Source organism: Physeter macrocephalus, chromosome 12, assembly GCF_002837175.3.
Source record: "Physeter macrocephalus isolate SW-GA chromosome 12, ASM283717v5, whole genome shotgun sequence".
Taxonomy (NCBI): Eukaryota; Metazoa; Chordata; class Mammalia; order Artiodactyla; family Physeteridae; genus Physeter; species Physeter macrocephalus.
The window spans coordinates 60,850,288-60,877,258 of NC_041225.1; the positions used below are offsets into that span (position 1 = coordinate 60,850,288).

General features: G+C 38.2%; 2 protein-coding genes and 1 pseudogene across 9 annotated transcripts in view; 2 read left to right on the forward strand and 1 right to left on the reverse strand.

Moving 5' to 3' along the window:
* SLC3A1 (solute carrier family 3 member 1) overlaps positions 1 to 16,324 on the forward strand; it is a 31,387-nt gene extending 15,063 nt beyond the window's left edge. Inside the window, exons 5-10 of the mRNA XM_007111389.4 lie at positions 2,140 to 2,259; positions 4,204 to 4,328; positions 5,569 to 5,764; positions 8,541 to 8,708; positions 9,717 to 9,833; positions 15,854 to 16,324. Coding sequence (XP_007111451.2) covers positions 2,140 to 2,259; positions 4,204 to 4,328; positions 5,569 to 5,764; positions 8,541 to 8,708; positions 9,717 to 9,833; positions 15,854 to 16,294 — 1,167 coding nt within the window. The 3' untranslated portion in view covers positions 16,295 to 16,324. The remainder of the gene's footprint in view (positions 1 to 2,139; positions 2,260 to 4,203; positions 4,329 to 5,568; positions 5,765 to 8,540; positions 8,709 to 9,716; positions 9,834 to 15,853) is intronic.
* PREPL (prolyl endopeptidase like) overlaps positions 12,939 to 26,971 on the reverse strand; it is a 45,458-nt gene continuing 31,425 nt past the window's right edge. For 6 of the 8 annotated variants that reach the window (XM_024118676.3, XM_028496779.2, XM_007111386.4 and 3 more), the window contains 6 exons: positions 25,525 to 25,700; positions 22,564 to 22,780; positions 18,944 to 19,093; positions 18,413 to 18,536; positions 17,486 to 17,559; positions 17,021 to 17,118 (listed from right to left, as the gene is read on the reverse strand). In XM_024118676.3, the coding sequence (XP_023974444.1) occupies positions 17,029 to 17,118; positions 17,486 to 17,559; positions 18,413 to 18,536; positions 18,944 to 19,093; positions 22,564 to 22,780; positions 25,525 to 25,700 (831 nt within the window). In that variant the 3' untranslated portion in view covers positions 17,021 to 17,028. Of the gene's footprint in view, positions 13,955 to 16,955; positions 17,119 to 17,485; positions 17,560 to 18,412; positions 18,537 to 18,943; positions 19,094 to 22,563; positions 22,781 to 25,524; positions 25,701 to 26,971 lie in introns of those variants that run through there. The other 2 variants (XM_055089164.1, XM_055089163.1) reach the window with 2 other exon arrangements.
* LOC102990548 (sorting nexin-6-like) lies at positions 19,101 to 25,516 on the forward strand (annotated as a pseudogene).

Genomic DNA, 26,971 nt, shown 5'->3' on the forward strand with positions numbered 1-26,971 from the left:
TTCGTTAGCTTCACGCTAAGTGGGCCCTTGGAGCCCACTACAAATGAGGCAATTCTGCAGATCCTGTTATACAAATGAGGTGCCTTCATATCTGGTGACTTCTCCAGCTGAATCTCTAACCAACTGCCTTCCCTTCCTGCCATCCTGCTGCGCTGACCTCCCTGGCAAATCCTGCTCTTTCAGCCCCTTGTGTAAGCTTTGTGTAACCAAAGCTCCTTTCCTTCAGTTTCATCATGTCTGTGATTTAAGTATTTTTGCATTAATATCTGTCCAGCTAAGGATTCTAAAAATATCCGTGAGACCTGGGACTGTGTCTATAGGTTGTGTTGTATCTTGCTCATGGTTCTAGTTCCAAGGCTTATTAGCTAAGTGCCTGCTCCCTAGTTGAAACCCAAATACTTATTGAATGAATGAATGAATTTGTGAAGAAGGATGCTAGTTAAGAATAAATCTGTGGGTTTTGTGCCCCAAAGAAAAATTCCACTGGATAAGGCAGCTTAAGGGTATTTGGGTCAACTGTGTTCAAGATGAGGATTGTCAGCAGCAGAGCCTGCTCTTACATTTGAAAAATTTGTTCAAGCTTTGCCATTCAAAAATCTCACCTTGAAGAGGCTGACATCAGCCTTGCGTTCAGCCTGTAGAAAACTTTGGGAGCCTTGGGACTTCCCTGGGGGTGCACTGGATAAGACTCTGCCCTCCCAATGCAGGGGGCTGGGTTTGATCCCTGGTCAGGGAACTAGATCCCACATGCATGCCGCAACTAAGAGTTCACATGCCACAACTAAGGAGCCTGTGAGCCACAACTAAGGAGACCACCTGCTGCAACTAAGACCCAGCGCAACCAAATAAATAAATATTAAAAAAAAAAAAAAGAAACTTTTGGGAGCCTTGAACAGCAGCACTCCAGACTCCATATGCACATGTAGATACAAGAAACACACTTTGAATCAAGCAAGTGATTCTGGGAACAGTCCTTATTTGGGATCTATAGCTCTGTTCCCCTCACTAGGTGAAAATTAGCTTCTTCACTCCACTACTTCAAATTACAGGTGGTTCTGCTCTAATGTGATATACACATTCCTATAAAACCTTCCTTTCAGCAAGGATTGAGCTGAAAGGAGAGCAGGGAGAGCCACTGTCCCTTTGCAGGAGGGTGGCTTTTGGTGGGTGCAGGAGTAGGCCCAGCTGGGAGGGGTTGGCAGGGGAGGGGAGCTGAGACTAGGCCCTCTGCTTTTCAAGGTCACCTGGTCCTCCTAACTGCCCCAATACAGGCCAAGTCATCCTCTGCCTCCATGCTTGACTCATGCTGTACCCAAAACAGTCCAGAATGTTCTTCTAGAGTCACTTCCTGATCACATCCCACCAGCCAAGTTCAAGCTCTAGCTTTTCCTTGCTTGGCTGTGCCCACCCATATTAAATTTGATCTCCTCAGAGGTCCAATAGTCATGCAGAGTAATCTTGTCTCATGATTTTGAACCGTGTCTTGCCTTGTGTTAGGTAACCCTCTCACGTCTCACGTGTCCCCAACTACTCTGTAGATGCCTCGAAGCCAGGGAACATGCTGTACTTCTTTGGTGTCCCAACAGTATCACACCATGTTTGACTCATTCAGGCTTGATACCTCATTCTTTGATCTCACGACTGGTTCACTAAGTAAGAGTTGCTGGGTCAGTGGCAAGGGAAGCAGAAATGAAAGCTGCAGTCTTTCCCTCCAGAATCTCCCAGTCTGGTGGAAGAGCCCTTCATGATTGGGTGCTTAATTTGTGATTTTCTCTGTTCGGAGTGACCTTGAAGGAACTGGGCATGGGGCAGATGAGCTACGTTCCCCGTTTCTCCTGAGTCCTTTCATCTTGAGTGGATTCTTTAAACTTTGGGAACATGCTCATAGTATCAATTACAAATGTAACATTCTAAATTCAAATATGAGAGAGGAATGGGAGCCCATAAATGCAGTTATTCAAAGTTCATTATGCTCAGACACTGTGGTGCTATTTAGGTAAGAATATGAGTGCTGTGCTTGTTTTATATGTGGAGGGGACTGTTTTATGATGGAAGTCATTAACAGACAAGGCTTTTATTAAACCTTATGACAACAATGTGTGGTTAACGTAACCAAGTGTTTCGCTTCTTCATGTTTAGGAAATTATACAGTTTTGGCTCTCAAAGGGTGTCGATGGCTTTAGCTTCGATGCTGTTCAATTTCTTCTAGAAGCAAAGCATCTGAGAGACGAGGCCCAAGTGAATAAGACCCAAATGCCGGTAAAGTTTTAAACATATACGTATATATGTTTTAAAAATATATTTTAAAATAAATATATATATTTATATATTTTAAAATGTTATATATTTTCTTTTCTGAAAATGTCATCACAGTGTTGTCTTTTTTAGCCTGAGACACCACTTACCAGATGGAAGTGTTTTGAATCATTTTCTTTAGAAAATACAGAGGAGTTTCAAATGCACGTGACCAGATATTTCCTTCCACTGCTTCCTCCTGAGTGATCCCTAGAGGAGTCCTTCGAAGACAAGGTTTCTGGAGGGCATGGACAGTGTGGACTCCACCGAAGGCCATAACTTACTGTGATTTTGTCAAACACGCAAGCTCAGGGGAAGCGGCCTAAATTCCCCAAGTGCTTTTGTAGTCATTAAAGGACACATAGGTAGAAGGGAAGGGAACTAACACTTGCTGAGTGTCAACTGTATGCTATTTGTTGTTTCCATTTAACTCTCTCAACATCTTGTGAGGTTTCATGATCCCCATTTAGCAAATCTTAGAGAAATTAATTTATCAGGGTGACAGAGGTGATACACGGAATTACCACCCAGGCCTTTCTGCTACAGAACGTGGGCTCTTTGTGCTTCCACACCAGTGGTTCTCAACCTCCCTCCCACGTCACACGTGAGAGAGTCATAATCCCATATGCCCCTCTCACTCCTCTAGCTGACCACCATTCTACAGTCACTCTGTTTTCAATGGCCAAGTAGACAGTAGTCCTAAAATGCATTCCAAAATAACGGATTTGTACATTTACACAATGAAATGTCAAAATAAATGAATTATGGTGACACAGCAATATGGGTCAATCTTAGTGATATAACGTGTAGCAAAAAAATCTAAAATTATTATATGTAGCATGATGCCCTTTTTAGAAAGTAAAATTAAATTCATATGGTCACCAGCTTGATATTCCTGTCTGAGTAACAGAGGGAAGCTGGCCATGCATGGGCTAATTATGAGACCATGTCATGAACCAAAGTTTATAATTAAGCTTTTTTTCTTTTTGCACATGATTTCCGGTAGAAAGGAAAAATGAAGGGGAAAAAAAGGTTGTGTATTAGCCAGTTGTCCCAAAGAGAAGCACGTATCCTTGGAGGAGAAGAAATCTCAAAATAACCTTGCTAATTATAATGAGATGTCCTAAGACAGGCATGTTTCCAGTCAAGACAAATGATCAGAACAGTGGGTTTTGTGTGCTACCCAAGAAAAACTTAAAGAACATGTAATTTCTGGAAGACATCTAAGATTTCAAAAAACTTCCCTTGATCTAGCAAGGGAAAATCACTTATAAAAAAGGGGTCCACTGAACGGACAGCAACTCATGGACTCTCTAGCCTGTCCACGTCCTAACCCAGGACTTACAAACTGAGCCTGTATTAGACATAATCTTTTACTTTGATTCCAGAAGATTACTGTAACCCTAGGGAGGCAGAAAATGACTATCACAAAAAATTACTAAAACCCTGGAAAAGTATAACGGTAAGAATAAAGGACAGAAATGGTAAAGAAACAACTTTAAATGCACGATATTAATAGTTTTGTAAGCAGATAATGTAATAATACACTCTATAATCATTAAGATAATTTGTTTTGTTTGCCTTTAAAAACGTCTGGAGCATTTGGGACAATAAAATGTTTAGGAGGATTTTATTAAATACATTTGTAATCAGTGTTTAGGTGTTTGGTAAAATTTAACTTGTTTACTAGATTTATAGTTAATAATTTAAACACAAAATGAAACACTAATAGTTTCTAATGTTCTTTTCCATCCACAAATTCCCTTGAGCAGCAAAAGTCCTAGGACCATCTTTGAGCATGTGTCTCTCGGCTTGAGCCCTTTGAAGAGACAGTCCATATTCACATGAGGCCAGTTATGGGCATGTGACATTTGACATGATGGTAACCATGCTGTCCTGTTTTCAAAGGACACAGTCACTCACTACTCGGAGCTGTACCATGACTTCACCACCACACAGGTGGGAATGCACGACATTGTCCGCAGCTTCCGGCAGACAATGGACCGATACAGCAGGGAGCCTGGGAGATACAGGTAACCACGGGCGCAGTGCGTGATCTGCACTTTATCCCTCACAACGAAGCATTCTTAAGAGATTCAGTTATAATTTAATAAACTGCATAATTACAATGTATCATAACTCAGTTATGCTACGGCCTGGTATAGTCTCTCATGGTCCTTAACTTTGCTGATTTTGTTTCCTCTTTTGTAAAATGATGCTAATCCCACAGTACTTATTCACAGGAATTTTGTGAAGATTAATTAAAAGATAATATATTATCCAAAGGTTAGTCATTAACCATTACTATTTTTTATCATTACTTGACCTGTTAGCATGCAAATGTTCCAACTAAACTGTTAGCTGTTAGGTTAGTTAACCTAAGTCTCAGTTTTCTCAACAATTAAAAAGTGATAATGACACCCCCATAAGGTTGTTGTGAGAGTACATGAGATAATGTCTGTGAAGCACTTAAAACAATGCCTGGCACGTAATAAACACTCAATGAACTTAACTCTTACTGTGTTTATATAGATTACCCAATAGAATCAGTGGAAAAGGAGTTCAAGAAATTTCTTCTCCTTAAAGTAGGTCCTCTGATCACTATTCCCATTTTACAGATGAGGAGACTGAGACTCTGAGCATGCAGGTAATGGTCACATAGGTAGTGGCCGCAGAGATGGGACGGGAACTGAAACACGTGAGCTCCAGATACTATGTAACTTATCCATTAATGTAATGTCTCAAACAGCTAAAACCAGCATTGATGTGGGTCATTTCAGGCGAATATGTCTTCCCTGAAGAGTGTTTGGTTTTCAGCAACTGAGAGTGCACCCCAATAATAAAGTGAGACTTTACAGGGATTCCAATACAAGGGGAATTTGGGGGGAACCCCTCTTACCTTATATGCAGACATATACTGTACATTCTAAGTGGAGTGATGAGAATTGCTAAATAAAGTCTTCCTGCAAGTTACTGAGTTTCATTCAGTTAGAAAGAAAAGAACAGTATTGACTGAGATCCAAACGTGTTTCTTTTAGACATGGCTTAGTATTAGGCTAGTCTTTGGGTTTAATATGATGAGAAATTGCCAGGTGACTCAGTGTGCCATTTCTTGGTCATCTGGCTTGATTCTGCTTCCTAGTGAGCCCTAGCCAATACAGTAAATAGTATGCATTCACCTCCCAACATCCTGTTCATGAGACACAGCAGCTGCAAAGCGCTTTCCCAGTCTCCTGTCAGGCCCTGATGTCACTGCACTGCCAACTCTTACAGGTTCATGGGGACTGAAGCCCATGGAGAGAACATTGCCAAGACCATGATGTACTACGGCCTGCCTTTTATCCAAGAAGCAGATTTTCCCTTCAACAGTTACCTCGGTAAACTAGACGTGCCTTCTGGGAACAGTGTGTTTGAGGTTATCACATCCTGGATGGAAAACATGCCAGAAGGAAAATGGCCTAATTGGATGGTAAGTTCTTATGCCCAGCTCCGCATACGGTGCTGGTGCTTGCTGAATAGTTCTCTGAAACAAGGGGCACATTTGTCTCTTAAGCGACCTTCACCTTTCCTTCATTTTGTGATTGTTTAGTGAGCCAGACGCATCCCAGCTTCTGACCAGGTTCTTGTCATTCTTCATTCTTTTCCTTCTGGTTCTGAGACTAGATAATTTCAACTGGTCTGGTCTCATTTGCTGATTGCTTGGCCAGTTCAAATCTGTCCAGCCCGTCTAGGGAATTTTTCACTTCCTTTATTGTATTTTTCAGCTGCAATTTTTGCTTTTTTCACAACTTCTCTTTATTGACAGTATCTCTTTGATAAGGCATTGTTCTCATACTTTTAAAGAATCCTGTAGCTATTGTTTAGGTTTCTGAACACACGTATAAGAGTTGCTTTAAAGTCATTGTCCACTAAGTCCAATGTTTGGGTTTCCTCAGCCAAGTTTTCTGTTAATGCTTTCCCCCCTCTGTATGGGCCATACTTTCCTGGTTCTTTGCATGTCTTGTATTCTTTTTGTTGTTGAAAACTGGACATTTTAAGTAGTAAGTGTAGAAATTTTGGAAATCACATTCTCCCCTCTCCAGTGTTTGTTTCTTCAGTGACTTTCTTGGATTAATTCTGTAAAATCTGTGTTACTTGTTGTGTGTGACCATTGAAGTCTCTGCTTGGTCAGCTAATGATTGTTAAGATTCCTTAGATGCCTTGAACCTGTAAGTCTCCCAGCCTTTGCTGAGGGGCTGTGTGCGGGGTGGGCATGCTTTCAACACTTTGGCAGGCAGCTTACAGCTCCGCCTTAGTCTTTCCTTTCTGCTTGAGTTTCAGTGTTAAGCCAGAGGGGAGAGATTAGATTCTTGGGGTTTCCCTGGCTACCTGTGCAGCCCTGTGCACGTGTGTAGGCTTCTAGATTCCAGGAAAATGTCAGAGCCTTTCAAAGCCCTTTATGGTCATCTTATTCCCAACTTTAAAGTTTTTTGGTCAGTCTCTGTTTAGCCCAGGTTGGTAACATCACCTCAGGCAAGTATGATGATTGATAATTGCTGCTGATTGTTTTTGGCAAATGCCTTGGGGATAAGACAATCTGCACAGTTAGCTTTGAGTCAGATCAGATAAAAAAAAAACCCAACCAAAAGTGAGCTGCTAGAAAGGTTGAACAGTACCAGTTCTCTAGAGATGGAGCTTTGATGAACTCAAAACCTATTTTGGTCCTCCAGTGGCTACTAGGCTGCTGGTTTTTACATTTTCTGTTGGTTTTCAAGGCTATCTTGAATCTGAGGGGAGGGGCATGAGATTATGGCCAGTTAAAATGATACAAATCTTGCTGTTCTGAGATCCAGCTGTTTTTCTTGAACGCTCCTTGTATTGTTGTAAGCCTTTCATTTCCAAGTTCTGAAAAAGTGGATTTTTACAGTTTTTGCCAGCATTCTCCTTGCTTTCATGGTAGAGATTTTTGGAGGTCCTTACTCCAGGTGATTGCAGAAGTACCCCTCTCTATACAAATTTTATAATGTAGTTGTAGCATGTTTTTTCATATACTCAAAGTCTCATATCATAGGAAACTGGACCTCAGCCTGTGAGAGGCCCTGATCTCTGTCCAATGCTAATCTTTTTTTTTTTTTTTTTTTTTTTATGGCAGGCGGACTCTCAACCACTGCGCCACCAGGGAAGCCCCCAATGCTAATCTTGATTTCAGTTCTGAGAAAGAAAAGTGATCTAGGTTCAGAAGACTTGAGAAATCACAGGGTTTCTTGTCAGATGCTTTCGAGATAATGAAAAGAATAAACGGTGGAAAAGTTTGACCTAATTTTCTGGCCATAAAAATAGAAAAATATAATGGTCTATAAAAAGATAATTGTAAAGACAGTTTTAGTAAATCTAAAGAATAAAAAAAAGCAAGCTCCCTTTTTCCTGAATTCTAAAAACCAAGTTCATATTCTCAGACTCAAGTTCAAAGGCTGGTTCTGCCTCATGACCTTGACCTGAATAAATGATGCAGTTTCTCTGAGCTTTTTTCATCATTTGTAAAATGGAAAGGTTAGGTGATTTAAATGAACTCCTAAATAAGGACTAGATGTTAAAATATGTAATCAGAACATTTAACAAAGAAATATATTTAAGTTTCTCTCTCTGAGCTTTTTTCATCATTTGTAAAATGGAAAGGTTAGGTGATTTAAATGAACTCCTAAATAAGGACTAGATGTTAAAATATGTAATCAGAACATTTAACAAAGAAATATATTTAAAAATACAAAGTCCTGTACAAAATTTCTTCTTAGACTGTAAATATTTTTGTAAAAGTTGATTTACCTTTTAACTTAAAAATTTTTTTGAATAGTTCAAAAATCACACACACACAAAGGGACAGATCAGAAGTCTTTCCCTCACCCCGGTCCCCTCCACCTGTTCCCTCCTTGGAGGAAACACTTGTTTCCTTTCCTGTCAATAATATCCTCTTATCCAAATGTGCAAAAATATTAGTATGTACCCTCATAAATTTCATCTTATTTGCAATATGAATGTGAAGTAAGCTGTTAGCACCATTTTGTTGATCATAATGGCCAAGTAAGTCAGTCAGATGGTCAATTGTACAGCAAGGAGCTGGGTTAGGACTCAAATGCAGGCTTGCTGATACGAAGGTACCCATGGTTAACCATGTTTTTCTGCCTGGTGGACTTTTTGTGAAATAGGGTAAATCTTTCAGAAAACTCTGTACAGAGCTGTGCTCTTAAAAAAAAGTATCTGCCTTTCAGACTGGTGGACCAGACAATGACCGGCTGACTTCTCGTCTGGGGAAACAATATGTCAACATCATGAACATGCTTGTGTTCACACTGCCTGGAACTCCCATAACTTACTACGGGGAAGAAATAGGAATGAGAAATATTTTAGCCACAAATCTCAATGAAACCTATGACGTTGTAAGTTAATATAACTTAACCATGCACCACACCAAATCCTCATTTTTTGCCAAATCAGAAAATTTACTATTTCTATTCTGCTGCTGAAAATCATGATTACTTAGCTTTTGTTTCTCACTGTTTGTTTGTTAGGCAGTGAGAATTTTTCAGCTTTCTTGATTGGGGAACTTGTTAAAAATGCTGCTTGCTAAGCCACACAACTGAATTTCTTGTGTAGAGTCCAGGATCTGCATTTCAAAGATGTTTTCCAGCTGATTCTCAGGTGCACTAAAATTTAAGAAGCCATGTTTTGAGTTTCGAATGCCCTCTACCTGAAACTTGGAGTTATTATAGTGCTTGTCTGTATTGCTAGATCTTGCTTGGCCATAACATAAAAGGAAGAATCTTTCTTTGTGCTAACAAATGTAATGGACAGCCTTAGGCCTGAGAAGTTTAAATTTTGTTTTTGTTTGAGGCTATGGATCTCACAATTGTGTTGCTGGGCAGATGAAAGACCTTGAAGCTATAATTTGTATGGTTAGCTTTCAATTGTGAGATCCAATTTCCCTAATATTTAGTCACAATGAAACCTTTTCCATTTAAGCTCCTAAATTTGTGTGTGCGCTCATGCGATAAACCAGGCTAAAAAGGATACAATCTAGGCTCACTTGTACATGGCTGCATGCCTGAATTCACCGATCGCTGTATCACACTATAATGAGTTTGTAAATGGCACATTTTGAAATCCTACATTACTAATTTTTAGGGAAAAGCAAAGATTCCAAGCATGTATCAATGTTCAGTTAGTTTATTCACACTCAAGATGTCATTAACTATTTTCCAATTGAAAGTGTAAAACTGGTTTATGTACTGAATATTAAGGCGAAAATTTCCTTATGAAGGCTAATGAATCTGAGTACTAGCTGAGAAATATAGGGAATTAAATACTTCTGAAGTAAATCATGGCCAAATTACATTTCTTTTAATAACCAGATCACTGTTTTTTTTCTTTATGGTCTTTTGACATAGGATACTCTTCTCTCAAAGTCACCAATGCAGTGGGACAATAGCTCAAATGCTGGTTTTTCTGAAGGGAATCACACCTGGTTACCCACCAGTTCAGATTACCACACTGTGAATGTTGATGTAAGTATCAATGAAAATTTCATGCTAACTCCAGAACAGGAAATGAGTTTCTGTTGCTGACAACATATACTCACCTTGAGTTGTCTAAAACCTTAACTGATGTTCTTTAAATCAATCACATAGACTTCTTTTGCAGTTTTCATTTTTAAGGAGTTTACAAATCATGTTTTTGTGAAAATACAAACTGGTGCATAAGTGTACCATCTGAAGTATCATACAGAATACACAACTCTTCATTGGAATGACTGAGCTATAACATATTAAGAACATTTTATGGAGGGCTTTCAGCAAGCCTGCTATCCTTTCTCCATTCCCACCCCTCAAAAGGAAGGAAAGAAAGTAGGAGATTGAGCAATCAATCTAGGGTAAGATTCTTGAGAGCAAGGCTGTTTACCTACAGAAACTGAAGCATGAATAATCCCTGAAAGTAGCTGTTCTGGAAAAGCATACCCTTCAGCTTTTGCCTATATTTTCTGTTCTCATGGTGATCAACTTTGCCAAGTTCAGCAAACAAATTTCTTAAACAGGAATGCATTAATTCCAGCCAAGTGCTAAACACACTTCCTTAGACCAGAAAAATGTGAAATGGCTTCAGGTGAGCTTCAGGTGTTTTCACTGGAAAACACAATCTAAACTACTTAAGGGGGAGAGAAATTACTGGCATCACATGAGGATACAAGTTTTACAGCATCTACTAAGTATTTTGAAAACACTCCCCAGATTATTCTGATACGGAACTTCAGGCAAACCCTCCTGTTCCCACATCTCCCTGATCCAAGCACCCCAGGGATAACTTTGTTTTATATGGTCATAGGTCCTTGAAACACAAAAATTGTATATTAACATTTGTGTTTTGGATTAAGTGCACTTACTGATTTTCATTATGTCCAAATGTCTAAAATATTCCCATAGGCCAATTTGAATCCAATATGTAAGAAATCCTACAGAAAAAAGTACAGCAGCAAAGATGGAAAAATGTAAATGCAAATTAAAATAATGGTCAGATTAGTCAAGTCATTAAAATGATCATGAGTAGTGCCTGGAGGGATGCTAAATCATAATCAAATAACTGGAAGTACCAGGCAATGCCATTTTAATAAAGCACCTCCATGACAGCCCTAGAACAAGGTGAGAATTTAGGTACTTTCTAGAAGATAAAAAGTAAAATTAAGATTACAAAGAAATAAGAGCATAGAAACCATAATCTAAAATACACAGGAGAAAACAGCACTGACAGGTACAGGTGGGAGCACTGCAGGAAGGTTCCTCCACCGCTGCAACTGGCTGCCCCAGAATTTGCCTGAGGAAAAATACTCAGGGCCTGTTTGGTGATCATACTCGTGTTGAATGAGTAGAGCAAAGCTTGAAATAGTGTTAAACTTCTACAAGCACAGTCGAAGAAAAAAAAGAAGAAAACCTAATTCCCTGGGATGATTTACTGAGGAATGATCTCCAAAGTAAGAGTTTTTACTCCTCAGTTCACAGAGGCCTTAAGAGGAGGGTAGGACCCTAGGTAGCTGGTCACCATTAAACAGGAAAATAACCCCTACACCCCAAAGACAAACCAGACCTACCTCCAACTTGGCTTCTCACAGTTAGTAGAGGCAGGCAACTGAAGACAGGCAAATAAGGAGTATCAAATACAAAAAGTAAATGAATCACCAAAAATCACACTACATTTGAGAAAAATTAAGACCATGAAAGAGAGACACCATTCCTAAAAAAACATTGTAGAAAGCAAAGAAAATATAACATAAGACTTCATTATTAGTAAAACTGCTCCCTCCCTTGATAAGACTATTGTTTTACGCAGCCCTTGACACTCTTTTAAAGAAGTGATTAGGTATCTTAGAAATACAAAAATATTGTCAAAATAAACAATAAAATAGAAGTTCTAATTAGTGTGCTGGAAAACTAACTCAAGGGTTTATCCCAAAGTGTACTGTAAAAAGGCAAAGAAGTTTGTTTTTTTAAAACACAACATGATTATATTTTAATACACAATCAAAATACGAAACACCATAGTAAATTGATAGCAATAAAAAAGGGCTTTTCATTTGCATTGCATGTAACAAAAGACATTGATATTCCAAGGGAAATAGGGGAAAAAAAAGGCAAAGTTAACAGTATAAAGAGAAAATTTTTGATATGTGGAGAATAAATCTAGAAATTCCAACATATAACAAAAAATGAGTTCTAGAAAAGAACAGAGACTAATAAAGAGAAAACCTAAAAATATACAAAGAAACCAAACTCGAAAATAGATTGCCCGAGAAAAGGACTGAAAATTGGACTGTCATCAGACTTCTCAACTGGATACTAAAACACATTAGAACTTTACCTTCAAAGCTGTAATGGAGACTTGATTCTAAACAAAGAATCCTATATCCATTCAAACTAGCATTCAGGAGCAAAACAGAGATGGAAAAGCAAGGACCCAAATTTTACCATGTATAGCCAGTTTCTGAAAGAGAAATTGGGGACTCCAACAAAACCAAAAAGGAATCTAAAAGGAGGACATGATGTATAAAACATAGTGAGGAAAGGAACCAACAAAACTTGAGGATGAATAATTTTTGATACATAATGTAAAATAAAGTATTTTGGAGTAAAAATCATAGTGATTTATTTCTATATGGGAAGTGGTGGCAGGGAGGGTGTGTGTGTGTGTGTGAGAGTGAGCAAACGCACATGGCACAGGCTAACGCACTTTACAAGGATGGAAACAGAGTAACTCACTCTAGATTTGAGCTGTCCGGTAGCCACTAACCACTGTGACTACTAAAACAGAATTAAAAGTTTAGTTCCTGTTTCACACTAGCAACATTTCAAGTGCTCAGTAGCTAGTGGCTACCATATTGTACAGCACAGAAACGCAACTTTCAGCACTGCAGGAAGTTCTACTGGACAGCACTGCTCTGTATGTTGAAAAAAAGATGTTTTAAATGTTTATTACAGTTTTAAGGGTAACCATCAGAAGAAAAGACATAAATGCGTAATTTTTGAAGGATACTGGAAGGAAAAAAATTACATAAAGAAAACCAATTGATCCAAAAAAAAAGCTAAAAAGGAAGAAAATAAAGCATTAGTACAACTGAAATAAAACATTAGTACAACTAAAATAAAAAATAAGGCTACAGGATTATGTCTAAACATATGGTAATCACAGATATAAATGGGTTAAATTCACCTTTTAAAATATATATATAAACTCTTAGATTAGAAAACAAAGACAAAATCTGACATAAGAGACATAGCTAAAACAAAAGGACACAAAGAATTAAAATAAAGATATTACAGGCAAATGCTAACAAAAAGAAACCTTGCCACCTGGCTGTAGCTTTCAAAACAAAAAAAATGCACATACCCTTTAATTTAGTAATTTCATTCCTAGATATCTATATCTAGGAATACTTGCACATGTGAAAAATGATAAATATTCAAGGATCTCTACTGCAGCACTGTTTTTTTTAAAGAAATATAAATTTATATAACATGATTTTTAACCTATCCAATTGGTTATTTTAAAAAATTTTTTTTAACATCTTTATTGAAGTATAATTGCTTTACAGTGGTGTGTTAGTTTCTGCTTTATAACAAAGTGAATCAGCTATACATATACATATATTCCCACATCTCCTCCCTTTTACGTCTTCCTCCCACCCTCCCTATCCCACCCCTCTAGGTGGTCACAAAGCACCGAGCTGATCTCCCTGTGCTATGTGGCTGCTTCCCACTAGCTATTTTACATTTGGTAGTGTATATATGTCCATGCCAATCTCTCACTTCTTCCCAGCTTACCCTTCCCCTCCCCGTGTCCTCAAGTCCACTCTCTACGTCTGCATCTCTTTCCTGTCCTGCCCCTAGGTTCTTCAGAGCCATTTTTAATTTTTTTAGATTCCATATATATGTGTTAGCATACAGTATTTATTTTTCTCTTTGACTTACTTCACTGTGTATGACAGTCTCTAGGTCCATCCACCTCACTACAAATAACTCCATTTCGTTTCTTTTTATGGCTGAGTAATATTCCATTGTATATATGTGCCACATCTTCTTTATCCATTCATCTGTCAATGGACACATAGGTTGCTTCCATGTTCTGGCTATTGTAAATAGAGCTGCAATGAACATTGTGGTACATGACTCTTTCTGAATTATGGTTTTCTCAGGGTATATGCCCAGTAGTGGGATTGTGCAGCACTGTTCTTAATAGCAGAAGACTCTGGAAATGATTTATATATTTTATCAATAGAAAGCCAGTTGAATCAATTATGGTTAATCTATACAAGAGACAAGTACGCAGCTGTGAAAAAGAATGAGGGAGTTCTCTGTGCATTGATAAGAGTCCACCTCTAACATGTACTAAATAATTTAAAAAACGGTACAGAATGGTAACATGCCACTATTTGTGTAAACAAGGAAAAAGTATGTCTACCTATGTCTGCATAGGCACAGAATGTATCATTTCATATGAAACATAAAATGAAAGAATATAAACAGTAATAGTGTCTATCTCTGGGAGAGAAAATGGGAAGCTAGGGGATGGTGCTGAAGAAAACCATTTATATATTATTCTTATAATTGAATTTTATATTGTATGCATGCATTTTCTATTTAAAAAAATAAAGTTACAAAAAGCAGGTGTGGAAATATTTAATAGCAGACAAAATAGAATTCAATATGAAAAGCATAAGACAAAGGCAATTTTCAAAAACTGATGAAAGAACATTCCCCTATAAATCATGAATCTATGCATCTAACAATAGCTTCAAAATGTATAAAACAAGTACTATGAGAAATGCAAAGAAAGACTGATAAATCCACAATTACAGAGAGACACTTCAACATACTTCTAGAAAGTGGTAAATGAAGTAGACAAAAATAATAGTTAACACTTACTGGGCACTTCTTATGTGAGTGGCACTGAACTATGCTTTTTCATGCATTATCTAAGGCTATAGAAAATGTTAGCAGTAATTTGACAAGGCATATGCATATACCATATACATGTGCCATAAACACCTTTGTACCTGATAAACACAGAATAAACATTTTTTTCAGACATTCATTAGATATTCACTAAACACCACACATTACACACCTGCCCCAAACAACCACCAGTACCACTGAGGTCAACATGGCTGGCAAGACTACAATGAAATGAATGCTATCAATGATTTGGCAACAGCTTTTATGAAGACAAATTTGGCATTATGTATCAAGTATCCATACTCCTTGATATAATAACTGTCTTTCTGATATTTATATCTTAAATAAATAATCCAAATATGGGGGAAGCATATTAGAAACTTGAATGTCAAAATGAAAGGGAATGATAAAGTATCATATAACCATTCATTAGAATATTATTCTGCCATTAAAATGACATTTAATATAATAACAAAAGATGCTTGAAATGTTAAAGGAAAACAAGAAAAATACATTAAATTATGTATATTTTATACAGCTGTAAAATTAACCCCAATCTTCTTTAATGGGCATATTTTAACTTTCACTTTAGGCAGCATTTTGCTTTGCATCCCTTTCTGCAATTTTCTGTTCATAATTAGCATCTGTTAATGTTACACCAACCTACACATTATTCTACAAAAGAGAACAGAGAAGCCCCAGTTCACCAGAGGTGCTCGGAGTCCATGGCCATGATGGCTGCTTTTCTGCCAGTTAAATATAGCATAAAGGGACTTTCTTTAGGCAAGTTAAATATCCATTAACTTAGACACAGACATTTAGTGGAGTCGAATTTGGCCTCTACATCAGCTCTGGCCAAGATGTAGCAGAGAACTGTGCACGCAGCAGTCACCCCCAGACAAGGTGAAACCCTGAATTTGCAGTTTCTATCAGTAGTTAAATAAACTATTCTTACCTACTTATTAATACTTAGAAGTTGGTAGTTGTTTTAAGGGTTAAAATAGAAGCAAGTTTTTTGGGGAAATAATTCCTTATTTGATACTCTTAGAATCAAACATTTATGTGAATATTCTTTTTTAAAAAAATAGGTCCAAAAGACGCAGCCCAGATCAGCACTAAAGTTATATCAAGAATTAAGTCTGCTTCACGCCAATGAGCTGCTCCTCAGCAGGGGATGGTTTTGCTACTTGAGGAATGACAACCACTCTGTTGTGTACACAAGAGAGCTGGACGGCATAGACAGAGTCTTCGTCATGGTTCTGAATTTTGGAGAATTATCACTGCTTAATCTAAAGGAAATGATTTCAAATATTCCCACAAGAGTAAGGATAAGGTTAAGTACCAATTCTGCCTACAAAGGCCGTGAAATTGATACGCATGCCATTACACTGGACAAAGGAGAAGGACTCATCCTTGAATACAACACGAGGAATCTCCTTCATCACCAAACAGCTTTCCAAGACAGATGTTTTGTTTCCAACCGGGCATGCTACTCCAGTGTATTGAACATACTGTACAGCTTGTGTTAGGCACCTCTGTGAAAGAGATGGAGACGCTGGCATTCTGTTCTATTGTAAGCATTTGCAGTAACTTCACGTACAGCAGCATGCTGCTAGGTGAACTTTATGAACGGTAATTAATTCTTAGATATTTCTGTAGCTTGAGTGAAACTGCTTTAGGAAAGGTTCTCAAATGTTTTTCAAGAATAATAAAGTGTTTAAAAGAAAATTATCCCTTGCAGGAACTTACAATTTTTTTGAGTTAGCATCAATAAGAGATCAGAGAACCTTAGGACTCCAGAATATTAGAGAGATCTAATGAATTTTAATGTGAGGAATATCATCTTCTTCCATAAAATGCAGGTACAGAAATTGGAGGATGACTTAACTGCTAGAGTATCTAAAAAATGTTCACTAGCAAAGAAGCAGGACCTTGATTTGTAAACTGTTCAAAGAAAATCAGAGTAAAACAAACCTGTTCTGATGCAGGAAAGGGGAAAGTTCTGCTGTCACCAATCCTTCCTTCACTCCCTTCTCTATGTCCTTCTACAGAGCATGGTTTGAAAACTACTTTCCTAGGTTAAGGGGCATGTGCATCAATGGAGACAACGGTATAAGCAAGTGAGCTGTATACAAAACAAAATCTGGATGGAGAAGCAAATTTTAAAAATTATTTACTAAAAAAACTCACTTTTGTTAATGTAACTGGAAATATGACTATGAAATATTTCAGTGTGTTTCCAATTTCCACTGAATGCAGCATTTCAGAATTTTAGATATTTCTTAAGATTCTCGAAAACACTGGTGCTGTCAAGTCCAAGTTCCTCGTACAGGAATTTAATCTGGGCTGTAATCTAAAAGAAACACATTTAAAAAATTAGATAGAAAGCCTTTGTGGTAAAACTCCAGTGTTCGAGTCTGTCCTTGTCCATCCATCTTCACCTAACCCTGAAATCAGCAATTTACGGCAAAGGTATTTTTTATTTGGCACAGAGGCAGAAGGCTCCCAACAACTGAGATTCAACTACTTTCTCTGACAGAGCTCACTTATCAAGTACCTTTTCTCTTTATTGACTCTGAGTTCCTCCTTCCCCCTCAGGTCTCAGGTCTCAGCCATAGACCTGAAGCAGCCGGCACAAACCCTGCTGCGACCACTGAAAGGCCGAGTACAACACATCACTAATTGGGGATCTGTCAACTTAGAGGGGCTTGATAGCATACCTTTTTGTGAGAATCCTCAATCACATGATTGCCTCCAGGCTGAATATCTAAAATAATATTGGGGGCTTGATAACCTGAAAGAGTTAACATATGAAACAATTAGAAGGTTTTTGGCCAACTGAGACCCACCCATTTCACCCAGCTCCTTCCAAGCACTCTATTAAAATAACAGCAAAGAAGAAAGGCATAAACCACCACCACCAACATCAACAAAGACAGGAGAGGTGGGAGAGCAGTAGAAAACAAATTTTTGAAACAGGAAAAGCAGGAGGAGGACCAGAGGCAGAGGAAGCTGGATGGAAGAGACTACAGGGCTACATGGAGAAGGAAGCCAATCGGTCTTATGGAATCTGAGAGCCTTGTGACCTGGAAACACCAACTATAGCAATGGGTGAGAGTGAGACACAGAACTGAATAAAGGGCAACTGTCTGGAAACTTGTATGTGAGACCCTCCGACCCTGAGCCCAGAAGGTCCTGGCATGTCTTGGCAAGGAAAAACGGTAAGAGTTCTTGTCTAATAAAATTGAAAGATCTAGAGAAAATTAAAGCTGCTAGTTTGGACACTGAAGCTCCAGAGCAAAAACTTCAGAATTTGTTTTTAGAGATTCCCAAGAATAATAGCTCAATTAATTTTGTTAAAGAATCAATGATACGATATGGTACGATAGTACACCTCCAAGTTATGTAGATATTTAAATTTACTTTTTTCTTTGTGCCTTGCCTACCTTATTTTAATGCTGTCCTTTGAAAAACAGGCGAGGCAGTTATAGTTATTACATTTGCTTCAAATGGGTAGTTGACATAGGAAAAACAGTGATTTGTCTAAAATCATGGGTGACTGATTTGGTCTGCAGTACTACTCTGAGCAATACACTGAAGGTGACAGTCCATGTAGCTACGTCCCCTGCTCCCACGTGGTCTCCTACCTTCCCCGGTGTCCTTAGCATGCTCCACGATGGCTTCCTTGAGTTTCTCAGTATAGTTTACAATTCCTTTCAGAGGCACACGTTCGTCATTTTCATAAGCTGTGATGTGAATTGAAGGATAATGCTGAAAGAAAAGAGATGTACAAAGAATTTATATTATTCCTTATGGTCCCTTTCCACCTTATGGATTATGAAAAACAATTACCTCCAATTTTTTTTTCCCTAAGTGCTAGAATTTTTTTTCTCATTTGATATTCTTGAGAGATATATGGCATCACAATACTAGACTATTTGTTACCTGGAATAACCTTTTCTTGACTAGTGAGACCTTGATCTTATTGAATCTAGTCTCCTGAGCTATTACGTTGAAACAAACATGGAGTGTGAGCAGAGAAGGGGCTTCTGAAGGTGTCTGAGTATTATAAGGAGAAACAATCTAAGGCCTTACTAAATTCCTGCTTTGGCTCAGGTAAATATCCTTTTCATTATTCTATCACTTCAGGATAGTATATCATAACTGTCTTTCATTACCTGAGGTTTAATGTTTTGATAGGGACAGTAACGTTTTATGTAGTTCTTGTGTTTTTCATCAGATGAAGGATTCCCCCACTCTTCTAATTCTTCTAATGTCAGAGGAAGTGTAGTGTCCATCATGGTGTTGAGAACATCCAAGAAAGGTGCCTTAAAAAAAAAAGCCAGAGAAATGTAAACTTCAATTAATAAATTGGTAAAATGAGTTTCAGAAAAATACTATACTTTATGAATATACATGCTGACATCACAGAACAAAGCTCAAGAAGTTATGTACATTCCCAGGAGCCAGATTAATTAGCCAGTCTGTAACTAGGGCCTGTGATTTATAACTGGCTTTTAAGGTATTCAGACTCCTTAAATGACAAAGGGTTTATCTTCCAATTCCACAATTTTTGCTTTTAGTTTTGTTTCTTTTATTCACATAATAAATGCCACCACCTCACATCCATTAGGCTACTATAAGAAAAAAAAGTGTTGGGAAGGATGTGGACAAACTGGAACACTTGTGCACTGCTGGTGGGGATGTAAAATGGTGCAGAGAATATGTTGGTTTCTTAAAAAATTAAACTTAGAATTATCATATGATCCAGTAATTCTATTCCTAGGTATATATCCAAAAGAAATGAAAGCAGGGTCTTGAAGAGTACACCCCTGTTCACAGCAGTATTTACAATACCCAAAAGGTGGATGTAACCCAAGTGTCCATTGATAGATGAATGGATAAGCAAAATATAAATACAATGAAATTCAGCTTTAAAAAGAAGGAAAATCTGACACCTGCTACAACACAATGGACCTTGAGAACATTATCTAAGTGAAATAAACCAGTTATAAAAAGACATACAATACATTGTACGATTCCATTTATATAGGAGGTACCTTAGTGTAGTCAGATTCATAGAAAACTAGAATGGTGGTTCCCAGGGTCCAGAGGAAGGGGAAATTGAGGAGTTGCTATTTAATGGGTACAGAGTTTCAGTTTTGCAAGATGAGGAGTTATGGAAACTGGCTGCACAACAATGTTGATTGTACTTAACACTACTGAACTGAACACACTTAAAAATGGTTAAGATGGTAAATTTTATGTTATTTTACCACAATTAAAACTTAAAAATAAGGGCTTTTCTGGTGGCGCAGTGGTTGAGAATCTGCCTGCCAATGCAGGGGACATGGGTTCGAGCCCTGGGCCGGGAAGATCCCACATGCCGCCGAGCAACTAAGTCCATGTGCCCCAACTACTGAGCCTGCGCTCCAGAGCCCACCTGCCACAACTACTGAGCCCACGTGCCACAACTACTGAAGCCCACGTGCCTAGAGCCCATGCTCCGCAACGAGAAGCCACTGCAATGAGAAGCCCACCACTGCAATGAAGAGTAGCCCCCGCCTGCCACACTAGAGAAGCCTGCGTGCAGCAACGAAGACCCAACACAGCCAAAAATAAATAAATAAATAAAAATTAAAAAATAAAATCCCAACAACACATGAATAAACTCAGTTGGACATTTTATATTATAAATAAATGCTAATTGAAGAAAATCTGAAAATTATCCAAGTTGAAAAAGAATATCACTCATTGGCTTATAACCAGTATTAATGGGAGCTGCTTTGTTCATATAGCTGTATGATCTTCTGTTAACATGTTTTGCAGCTTGCTCTTTAATTAACATTAAGCAAATATGGGCAAATGTAATTTTTTGGCTTCCTAGCATCTTAGCTCCTTTTCTGCATTTAGAATATCCCTAACCTTATGAGACAGCCTGCCTCTCACTGTAGAGGAGCTAAATGCCAGATAGTTCCTTTCTCAGCTTTCCCTCAGAGTGAGAGTAGCCACATGTCTTAGGTTTACCAATCAGACATAATGGGCTCCAAACTTTGAATGAATTGTTGGATAACTGCGTTACCTCCAGTTCTTCACTATTATAAGCAATGTGGGATAAATATTCTTATACATACATTTCTGATTATTTCCTTTCTGATTTTTCTTTTTTTAAAATTTATTTATTTATTTTTGGCTGTGTTGGGTCTTCCTTGTTGCGCGCGGGCTATCTCTAGTTGCGGCGAGCGGGGGCTACTCTTCATTGAGGTGCGCGGGCCTCTCATTTGCGGTGGCCTCCTGTTGCAGAGCATGGGCTCTAGGTGCACGGGCTTCAGCAGTTGTGGCACGCAGGCTCAGTAGTTCTGGTGCACAGGCTTAGTTGCTCCGTGGCATGTGGGATCTTCCTGGACCAGGGCTCGAACCCGTGTCCCCTGCACTGGTAGGTGGATTCTTAACCACTCCACCACCAGGGAAACCCTCCTTTCTGATTTCTAAAAGTCAAGGGTTAGTTGCATTTTCTTTATAATTCTGCCATTACTGTCTTTGTGCATAGAGTTTTTTCCCATCTATACTTAGTATTTCTATTAAAAAACAGATTTACAGATCAGGAATATTTAACACTTATTTACTTAATATAAGCCCACAGTGTATAGCCCACACCCTCAAAAAAAAAAAAAACCTGAAAATAATTTACTCTCTCCATCCTAGTCATTATCTTCTAGAATATCTACTGTAGAAGAACAAAATTTGTCACCCCCAGATTATTTCAAGCTGAAAACAACCAAGGCCCAAAAGACTCAGGAAGAAACTTTGATCTTCTCCCTAACAGCCTGAAGAATTTAGATAGAGGGTGTATTACAGGAACATCACCAGATAATAAATATGGACTAGCTGTGGTGGGGAAATGCTTAGAGACCAGAGTCCACTCTGTGTCCCACAGTCTCTGCTAACCCAGCAAACATTTGTTTACCAAACTGTTGCTTTTCCACCTCCATGTGAACTGCCTTCTACCCCTTGAAGTCTTACCCCTAACATCCTCTTCCGTCTTTAGCTGAAGATGATGTTTAAGGTGAGTAACTATGGCCACCATTCTGGTCATTTTGGTGAGTTACTCAGTCTGCTGGGTCTCTTCCATGTATACATGTTATTAAACTTTTGATTTCTCTCCTTAATCTGTCTCATGTCAATTTAATTCTGAGACCAGCCAGAAGAACCTAGAGGGAAGAGGAAAATTTCTTTCTCCCCTACACTAACCAGGAAGCAGGAGAAAGATGGAGGTGAAATGAGCGGCTATAATTTCATAACTTTGGACATCAGGAAAAGACTATAGAGCCTTTTCAGAACAGGAAAAGACATTTCAATTGAAGTACAGGAAAATATTCCTAAAGACCATTAATAAGAATAGAGTATGTGAAAACAGAGAGCCCCTAAATCCAGGACTGAAATGTTGATGGGCAAGAAGAGTCAAAGGATTTCACACATTCCAGAGTCAGTGTGCTTGGCCTGACTTCCTGGATCTGGTGTTTCGTATATGCTTTGTCTCTTTTCCACCAACTCTAAATGTTCTTACAAATAAAAAGTGATCAGTGGGAATAGCCATTAATATCCTTCAGAGGAAATCCTTAAAAATCAATAAAGAACACTGTCAGGGAAGTTCTCCCAGAGCTATAATTCTGTGCTTAAAATTTAAAAGCTTTGTTACACTCCTATGCTATGGTAAAACTGTAACAGAAAATTTTTCTCAGAGCATCTATTACTTCACGCCTCCCTATTCTGTAAAGAGTAGAGGCAGAGTACTTACCTCCAAAGTCACAGCTCTCAGCAGCTCTGGATTAGAATTACACAATGCTCCCACAAGCACCCCTCCAGCACTGAAAGCAGTCAGGGTTGTTAGACTTGGCTGAGAAAAGCCTTGGCCATGAAGTGTCTTAATGCAAGCCTCTAAGTCAGCAAGGCCATTGAGTTTTTTAGTTAGACGGCCATCAGCGTGCCACTGGAGGCCTAACTCACCACCTCCCCTGAAATTAAAGGGCAAAAAAGTTTTAGTGGGGAAAAAATGTTAACGGTATATAGGTCAGGGTCAGCAAACTACAGCCTTCGGGCTAAATCTCCCCAGAGGCCTGTTTTTGTATGGCCCTTGAGCTAAGAAGGATTTTTACATTTTTAAAGGTTGGGAAAAAAAATATCAACCAGGAATATGCAACAGAGACCATATGTGGCCTGCAAAGCCTAAAATGTTTACTATTTTGTTCTTCAGAGAAAAAGTTTGCCAACCCCTGACACAGACAATCAAAAATTGATTCAAGGCGGCGCTGAGCCCCGGGCACACGGTGGGGGGGCGGCAGGCATGGGGCAGGCATGGGGGCCTCACCGGCCTGGCACTAATGTCTCCCTTTGTGTCTCCCCCACTCCATCCTCTCCCCTGGCGCGCTGGGCCCTGCCAACCCTGCAGGATGGCCCCGACTTCCTCTCGGAGGAGGACCGCGGACTTAAAGCAATAAATGTAGATCTTCAAAGTGATGCTGCTCTACAGGTGGACATTTCTGAAGCTCTTAGTAAGAGAGAGAAAGTAAAATTCACTGTTCACACGGAGTTCATTGCCAAATTTTAAACAAAAGTAGTTTTCTGTCGTTCGAACACGAGGAACTTATCTGGCTTCATGATTCCTTCATTGAAAGTGAAGACTATGCAGGTTACATTATCCCTCCAAGCACCACCAAGACCTGATTTTGATGCCTCAAGGGAAAAACTACAGAAACTTCGAGGAGAAGGGTCTATGACAAAGGAAGAATTCACAAAGATGAAACAGGAGCTGGAAGCTGAGTATTTGGCAATATTCAAGAAGACCGTTGCAGTGCATGCAGTGTTTCTGTGTTGTGTGGCAGCACATCCCATTTTGAGGAAAGATTTAAATTTCTATGTCTTCCTGGAATATAATCAAGATTTGACTGTGCGAGGAAAAAATAAAAAAGAGAAACTTGAAGATTTCTTTAAAAATGTGGTTAAATCAGCAGATGAAGTAGTTGTTTCTTACGTAAAGGATGTAGATGATTTCTTTGAGCATGAACGAACATTCCTTTTAGAATATCATAACCGAGTTAAGGATGCATCTGCTAAATCTGATAGGATGACGAGATCCCACAAAAGTGCTGCAGATGATTACAACAGAATTGGTTCTTCATTATATGCTTTAGGAACTCAGGTTTCTACACATATAAGCAAGTTTTTCTTAAAGGTTCAGAACTGTTTGATAAAACAAGAAAAAGTGTCAGCTGATGAGGACCTCAAACTTTCTGACCTTTTAAAATATTACTTAAGAGAATCTCAAGCTGCTAAGGATCTTCTCTATCGAAGATCTAGGTCACTACTGGATTACAAAAATGGTAATAAAGCACTGGATAAAGCAAGAGTGAAAAATAAAGATGTTCTGTAGTATGAAACGTCCCAACAATTATGCTGTCAGAAATTTGAAAAAATATCTGTATCTGCAAAACAAGAATGTAGAGATTTTAAGACAAGAAGAGTTGCTGCATTCAGAAAAAATTAGTGGAACTGGCAGAGTTAGAACTGAAGCATGCAAAGGTAGTGTCATATTAAAGATTTAATAATTTAAGTGACATAATTTAGTAATGAGTCAGTTATGAAACCTTATTCTAGTTTTAAAAATAGAGAATCTTAGAAATGAGAGGGATTTTAAAGATCATCTAATTTAAACAAGAATAATATCTATAATAGACCTAATGGTCAGCTTTGCAAGACTCTAATACCTAATATGGAAAAACAGTATCATTTTTTGACTAGTTGTTAAAAAAAATAAATCCTCCTTAAAAAAAAAAACTGGCTCAACAAATATGCTTTGAGTGCCTGCTTACTGTTTACCAGACATTGTGCTAAATGCAGGCCTTAAAAATATAAAAAAAGTAGAATCCTCTGTCCTGGAGGTCATAATTTTGCGGGGAAAGAGAACAGCTGCCAAGCAATGTGGTTGCTGTTATAACAGAACCAGAACCAGAGGAGAGAACATCCACCTGTCAGGTTAGGAGTATATATAGGAGTCAGGAACATGAATGCTTTAAGGAGGTGCTACATAAGCTGAGTCTTGAAGGAAGAATGTGAGTTCCCAGAAGGGCAAAGAAAGGGAAGGCATCAAGACACAGCATGTGCAAAGGCACAGAGGGGAAAGAGGTTGTCATTTGAAAGCATGCAGCGAGGCTGGATGTGTAGGATGTGCATGGCTGGAGAGTAGGACATGTTTGGGAAGTGATGACAGATGCCACCACAAAGATAAGCCAAGTCATTAGGACGTTAAATACTATACTGAGGTATTTGGATTTTATTGTGGAGATGGGGAAGTGGTAAAGAATTTTAAGCAGAAACATATAATACTAATTGTGTCCTAATAACAGCTTAAATAAAATGGAAGTTAGAGTGGAAAAAAGGGAGTCCAGCTTAAGAGGCTATTTTAGAAAAACCCAAACTCAGGAGAATTAAATGGAAATAATAATGTAACTAAGAAAGTACAGAGCTTGGTTTATCTATTCTAAAAATCCTAAAAATCTGGTGTAAAATCCAAAAAATCTACCCTTTTGCTTTTGGGATTAATTAATATGTTACTGAGTCAGGTTCTACTAGCACAGGTTTAAGAATACACAAATTCAACAATACAAATGAGAAAATAAACTTCTGCTCCCCAATATACCGTTATTTTGAACATGTGACAATACTCCAGTACTCATATGCCGGGCAAAATGTGTTGACTCACCGAACATGACAATATGCTAATATCCATCCATCGTCCACCAACACCCGCCTTTCAGGCCTGAAATTCATTTTCAAATCCATTCCATAAGCTCCATATACATGTACCAGGAGAGGTTTCTTCTGCAAGTCCTCAGAATCCGTTTTATGGAAAATAGTCATTGGCACTAATTTTCCATCCTGGAAATGAAGATTTACTATGCAGGTAAAGAAGTCTTTTCAAACAGTTTTAACCCCAATTTTATGTGCTGCTTATTGATGTTGAGCACCAACTTCATTTAATTAAGACAAAAGAGTTATGGTTTCTAAAAATCCCTCAGGGTCCTTAATTTTCAGCTACTCTGCTGACCTATAATAGTAACTAGAAAGGAACAGCAAGAGTCTGGCTTGAGAACAGTTTATTAAATGTAGCTTTTCAGGACAGTAAAGTGACTTTAAAGAGTTCTTCACTACTCAGTGTAACTAATTTTTTTTTCTTTCAGGACAAGCCAAAATACCTATCAAGTTTAGATATACTAGCATGGTATTCCTCCTATACCTCGGGTTACATATGGGCATTTCTCATCTTTGAATATATACAAATATGCTAATTAAAGAAGTTTTAACAACTCAATTTTCTGTACTCAATAGTCAGAATTCTCAGTCATTAAAACCTGAAATCTCTTACTGACCTAACACCCACCCACATCCTCTTCAAAGACCTATTTATTTTTAAAATGTTTAAAAGCAGTTTAAGTTTTATAAATTTTAACATCTAAATTATTTTTAGGGCAAATAACTATACTCCAGTGTAGTTCACACTCAACTGACTTCCTTTCATAGAAAAAGGGTAGAAATGTTGGTTCTCACCCTGCTTACAGAAACTAATGAAAAAGCACTAGTTTACATAAGGAAAATAACATAACCAGGCCACTCTCCCTATTTTTTTCATTCCCATTTTGAAAACTTCACTTTGGGGCACTAGAGTGTTATCAAATAAGGAAGAACTTTTCCTCTCATTATTATACCCGTTATGAGAGCGTAACTGAATTTTCACTTCTCAGTAAGATTCATTCTTATAAAATGATGTAGATTTATTTCTATAAAATAATCTTGTTGTGTTCATCTTCCTGCCTCCTACCCAACTTCACTTAAACAAGCAGAGAAAAACTTGTTGGTTGAAAACTTATGAAAAGGAAGAGGTAAGGATGGTAGCAAGTCCCGTGATGGCCTGAATCCCAGAGCTCATCAGCAGTGCAAAAATGCCTGTAGTTACAGCAGCTTCCCTTTAGCAGTTGTTTCCTTCTTCCCTAAGGTACAAAGAATCCCTTGGCTCTCCAAGAGCTTAGCTTCACTGTTCTTTCCATTTGGGGTATAATTACAACATTTTGGGAGATTGGTATAAATCCCATCTTTGTAAAACAAAACACAGCCTAAACATATGTATTTTGTTGACAAAAACCAAAAATCTG